We start from the raw sequence: 6,000 nt of genomic DNA, 5'->3' as shown, positions 1-6,000 counted from the left end.
AGAATCCACCTGCCAATGCAGGGGACACGGGTTCGAGCCCTGGTCCGGGAAGATCCCACATGCCGCAGAGCAACTAAGCCCGTGCGCCACAACTACTGAGCCCATGTGCCACAACTACTGAAGCTCGCACGCCTAGAGCCTGTGCTCTGCAACAAGAGAAGCCACTGCAATGAGAAGCCCGCGCACCGCAACGAAGAGTAGCCCCCACTAGCTGCAACTAGAGAAAGCCCACGCGTAGCAACGAAGACCCAACACAGCCAAAGATAAATAAATAAAATAAATAAATTTTAAAAAAGAAATTTATAGTGTAAAATTTATAAACATAGAAAACCAATAATGTATGCTTTTAATGAATAAAAAAGGAGATAGAGTCCCTGCCCTGGAAGAACTTGGGGGCATTTGAAAAGAGTCAAGTAAAACCATGATTACAATGCAGTACCACAAAAGCCACCATTAGAATGGGCACCTAATACAGATGCGGAAGTTGGAGAAGGTGGAGGAAGTTTTCCCAGAAATGACAAAGTCTTCCACATCTCTCTCCCACACTTAACCAAGTCCTAAAAGACAAGAAGGGGTTACCCAGGTTAAAGATAGGAAGGAAGGGTGTTTTCTAGCAGATGGTGACATTTGCAAAATCTCAGAGGGGAGAAACTGCAGAGCCCGGTTTGGAAACTGCCAGTGGTTTCTCGGAGCTGGAGGAGAGGAGCGGGGCAAAGAAAGGGATGGAGGGAGTTCGTGGGCGCCTCCTGACATAGGCTCTGACTGGGCTAAGGAGCTGGCCTGCCTCGTGAAGGATAGAAGAATATTGAAGCAGAAGAGTTAACAGGTGCATCATGAATTATATAAGAGGATGGCTCTGGAGGCAAGATTATTTAGTTGTTTTCTTTGTTGTTGTTTGCTTGTTTTAAAAGAAAACCAGACAAGAAATAATGGGGTCTCGATTGAGACAGAAGGGGTGGTGGCTGAGAGATACCCAGCATGTCCAAACAGTAGAGTAGGACTCAGGGAGGGATTAGCTGTAGGCGTGGGGAGAGGAGCTTCTGGCTTGGGCATCTTGGGTGCATGATGGACTGACAGAGGTTGCATTTTGTGCCAACTCACGCGGCCCCTGGCCACCATGATTGCACCAGGAACGAGCATCTTACAAATGTTTAGTTCAAATATAAAAAGATACAGAGGAAGGACGGAGGATGGTGGTTACCGCTGAATGGGTTTTCTCCGGTGCTGGTGATCGCGCGGGTGGGGGTGGGGAGACAGATGGGGGTATGTGTGGCTTTGGATTCATCTGGAACGTTTTGATTACAAAATTAAAGCTGATGTAAATGTAACATTCACTGGTGTTACATTTCTGTGAGCACCCGGGTGTCATCTTATTTTCTGCACTTTTCTGTGTGTTTGAACTAAATTTAATAACCAAATGGCAAGAAATGTGCAAGCAACAGAGGAGCTTCAGTACATGAAAGGCTTTGAGCCCTATCCAAGGGTTAAACCAGCGAGCCCCGGGGGCGGGGAATGGTGCGGTCGTCAGCCTTTGTGTTTGCACAATGTGTGTAGAGAGAAAAGCCTCGGGAGACCCGTACCCAGCTGAGTGGGTGGGGTGGGCGGGGGGAGGTGCGGGCGGGGAGCTTTTCCCCTAGCCCCGCCCCGGCCCCGCCCCGAGCTCCCGGCCTGTCGAAGCCCCTTCTCCTTTCGTGACACCTATTTCGGTCTCTAGGTAACGTGGGGTCGGGGGTCAAACAGCGCGGCTGCAGGGTGGCAGCTGCCTGCCGGCCCCTCTTCTCGGCCCCTTGACCCTCGGACGCTCAGAGCCATGGCGATGCCGCTGCTGCCGGGCCACAGCTTCAACCGCAACGTGAGTAGTGAGGGCGCCCGAGGTCAGAGGTCCCGGCCGCAGTCTGGGGTCCAGGTGTGGACACTCCCCCGGCCCCTACTGGAGGCCTCGTGACGCTGCTTCGCCTTCTGTGGACGGGGCGCAGCTTGGACCAAAATTTGTAGGCTGGTGGAACCCTTACTCTCTACCTCCCCTTCCCCCTCTCCCCAACTGCATCTGGATACTTTTCCTACGTTAGATACAGAAGTAGAGTCCTTATAGGTGTTAGGACCCTCGAAGGTAGCCGATGGTAGGTTGATGATGATAATCATCGTTGAGCGTTGAAGGTGTGCCAGGAGCTGTGCTTTAATCACCTTACACAGCATTAGATGTTCCCAACAGCCCTTTGTATTAGCTACTATTTTTAATTCCCATTTTTCAGTGGAGGAAACTGAGGCACAGAGTGATGAGTCAGTCACTCACTGGCCAGAGCTACTCAATCTCAGTGGTGAAGCTGGGTTCCCTCCAGGCAACCAGTCTCCACAGCCCAGGAGCCTAATCACGATCCTTAATACCCTTTGTGAAAGAGTTTGCTATTAGAGTGAAGAAACCTGGCACTCTCAAGGCTGGTAGGGGGCAGATAAGGGTTCCACCTGCCTATAAAGTTTATCCTAAACTTTATAGTGAAGGATCCAAAGTTGGAGTTCTTTCTTCATTTAGAATTGGGAATGGCTCATTTCGAAACAAGATGAAAGTACCAAACGACACAACACAACAACATTAAAAACCCTGAGCATGCAAGAACTTTTGCCAGTAAATAGCATCTTATTTAAACCACAGCAGGAAAATGATTCAGGTTTTTGTTTGCACTGGTCACTACTCTTTACTTGGGTTTTCCAGTTGTGTCTGTAGGAAGTAGGTAAGTAATACACTGATGGGAGGGAACTTGCTGGAGCCACTCAAGGTATTTGTGTAAACCTCTGTTAAGTTTAGAAAGCAGGCAGCAGATTGAAGCATTCGACTTTCTGGATCCTGAACAGTGTCTGCATCCAAGTTGTTGGCCCTAAAGTACCACTTATCTTTATAGCTTCAGGCCACTGCACTCTGACCCCCACAGGTTAGCTGGCCAGTTCAACTTGTTTCTTGACCACTGGTTTGTGCATTTCTTGGCTGACGTGTAGAGGCTGGCCTTCCAACCTAAGGTTGCCCTTTGGTAAGATTAAGCCAGTCACACAAATTAAGTAAGACCCCTGAAAGGCAGGGCATGAAAAAAGATTCCAGAAGTAAAGAAGCATGCTGTGTAAAAGTAATTGTAATCAAAATTGAACGTAGATCCCACAGCTTTGGGCCTAGCAACACTTCAGATCCACAGCTCTCACATGCAGTGACTAAGGGTGGGAAGGAAGAACAGTGGTTGAATGAGATATTTTAAAATCTGCAAGGCTGCACTGAGTGTACTTTTGCTTTTTTAAAAATTTGTGAAGTATAACACATATACAGAAAAGTGCACAATGGATGATCACAGAATGAACATCAAAATAGAAAATATTACCAGGACTCCCAAAGCATCAACGTTGACTAGGGTTGCCGGATTTACCAAGTAAAAATACATGTCCCAAATATTGCATGGGATCTACATATATTAAAAGATTCTTTGTTGTTTATCTGAAATTCAAATTTAACTGAGCAGCTTGTATTTTACATGGCAACCCTACCTATGACCCTTTCTGGTCTTTACCCCTTCTCTATTCTCCAAAGGCAACCCCTCTCCTGGCTGCTACCACTATAGTTCGGTTTGGCTTGCTTTTGAAATTTCTGTCAGTGCAAATGTCCGGTTTTTATTCTTTTGTGACTGGCTTTTTTTTTTTTTTTAAGCTCAACATTGTTTGTGGGATTTGTTCATGTGGCTGTCTTTAGAGATAGTTTGTATGTTTTCATTGCTCTAGAGTATTCCACTGTATGAGTATGACATCATTTATATACACATTTTACTCTTGATAGAGATTTGGTTTGTTTGGGGTTATTAAGAATACTTTGCTGGGACTATTCCTGTTCATGTCTCTCAGTACAATTGCCAGATCAAATGGTATTCTTTTTTTTTGTTTTTAGTAAAGTTCTTTTTTTAATATATTTTTTTAATTTTTAATTTTTCAAATGGCATTCTTATGTTCAGCTTTGGTGGATGCTGTCACAGCGCTTATCCCAATTTAAATTCCCACCAGCATTTTATGTTCCTGTTGCTCCATAGCCTTTCTAACACTTGATATTGTTAGTCTCTTAAATTTTAGTTGTTTTGGTCAGTGGGCGTAGTGTGACTCTGTCGTTTTAATCCACGATTCTCTGATTCCTAACGAAATTGAGCACATTTCACACATTTATTGGTCATTTGGATATTGTCTTTTGTGTGGTGTCTATTTGTCGTTTGTCTAATCTCTGGTGGGTTGCCTGCCCTTTTCTTAGTGATTTGTAGGAGTTCTACATAGATTTTGGATATGACTCCTTTGTCAGATATTTGTGTTATAAGTGTCTTTTAGTCTGTGGTTGGCCTTTTTACTCTCTTAATGATGTTTTTGATGAAGAATTTTTCCTTTAAATTAGTGCTTTTGGTTTCCTATTTAAGAAATAGTTCCTTACACCAAGTCATGATGATATTTTCCTGTGTCATCTGGAAATTTCGTTGTTTTTACCTTTCATGTTTAGACCTATAATCTAACTAGAATACATTTTCGTGTGTGTGTATGAAAAGAGGTAGAGGGGTCAGGTTGTATTTTTCCCCATGTGGATATTCAGTTAACCCAGAGCCATTTGTTAAAGAACACAATTCTGAGTAAATTTTGAAGAGCTTTACTGGCTTTATTCAGTGATTAATGAATCAGGCAGATGGAAAGGAGCTCTGAAGAGCTATACAAGGCAAGAGATTTTGTAGGGAAGTTGTACTAGGCAAAAAATCGGATTGGTTATTGTAAGGTTACTTTCCTTATAGGGAATGGCAGGGGTTTCTCAGGCAGATTACCTAACTAATGCTGATTAGGAGACTCATGGTTGATTGGTTTAAGATTCTATTTCTGGGAGAGCTGAAACTGTAACTAAGTTGAATTTCAGATTGGTAACATGGGGCTTAGCATAAGCAACTCCATTTGGGTTCTGTTGTCCTTAATACGTTTTTTAGAAATGGCCACCTTTTCTCCACTTCTCCGCAGAGCTACTTTTGTCATAAGTCAAGTATCCAAAATATGTGTGGGTCTGCTTCTAGACTTGTGAGTGTATTTAAAAAAATATTTATTTACTTCATGCCTCAGACCAATAGGAGGGTGTGTGTGTGTGAGAACTAGAGAATGACAGTATACTTATTAGATACCTTGGGCTGTCATTCAACAAATCAGTATTTATATACTGAGTGTCCTAGTATGTGCCCAAAGCAGGTGGCTGCATTAAAAAAATTGTTACACTAGCCTTGGGGTTAAAGGTGCTATGTGTTGCCAAAAAATTGATATTTTTAAAACCTTGCACTTAGTTAAAAGATTGGATGTTCTCTGGCACAGAATGGTCAGAGAGTCAGTAAAGCCAAATCTGGCCTTTCTATCCCCGCCTCCCTCCTGCCTATTACAGAGCTTTGTCTGCTTAATTAAATTATTGAGAGAAAAACCTTGGCCTCCTGGAGATAGCATAATTACTGGCTGTTTGGGTTTAAAATTATAACACAAGCTAACTAACTTTTACGCTTTTTCTTAGAAATTAAAAAAAGAACTTGCTCCCCCCCTTAATTAGCTGCTGGTAGTCAGTCAGGAGCGATAGATTGGTTTCTGTCCACAGCTAGGTGATGTGCAACCTCTCCTTCTATATCTGAAATACAAGAAGTATTGTGCTTTCTAAAATATAAGCATTTGTATCACTGATGACGTTAAAATTATTCTGATGTGAATTAATTGCAAACCTTAGGGAAAGATCACAATTCCAGACCCGAAGTATCTTTTTTCCAAGAATTTACATGCTGGATTTGTATTGAGCTAAGAGAATCTCAGGCATATTGTCAAGAATGATAGGATATTAAAGTTAAAAGGGACACTTCCAGCCAAAGCTGAAAATCCTTTCTACAGCATTTTAGACAGATGGTTGTGTAGCTGATCCTGAATGTCTCTAATGAATAATGAGGAGCACACTTTCTGTTTTTTATGAAGCTACCTCGCCAC

At 43.1% G+C, this 6,000-nt stretch overlaps 1 protein-coding gene across 1 annotated transcript in view; it reads left to right on the top strand.

Annotated features, from left to right (window-relative positions):
* The first annotated feature begins 1,626 nt into the window (after positions 1–1,626).
* EFHC2 (EF-hand domain containing 2) overlaps positions 1,627–6,000 on the top strand; it is a 200,406-nt gene continuing 196,032 nt past the window's right edge. Inside the window, 1 exon segment of the mRNA XM_049704873.1 lies at positions 1,627–1,852. Within this exon segment, the coding sequence (XP_049560830.1) occupies positions 1,811–1,852 (42 nt within the window). The 5' untranslated portion in view covers positions 1,627–1,810.

The sequence above is a fragment of the Orcinus orca genome, chromosome X (assembly GCF_937001465.1).
Source record: "Orcinus orca chromosome X, mOrcOrc1.1, whole genome shotgun sequence".
NCBI lineage: Eukaryota > Metazoa > Chordata > Mammalia > Artiodactyla > Delphinidae > Orcinus > Orcinus orca.
This window is presented reverse-complemented; position numbering and strand designations above follow the sequence as displayed.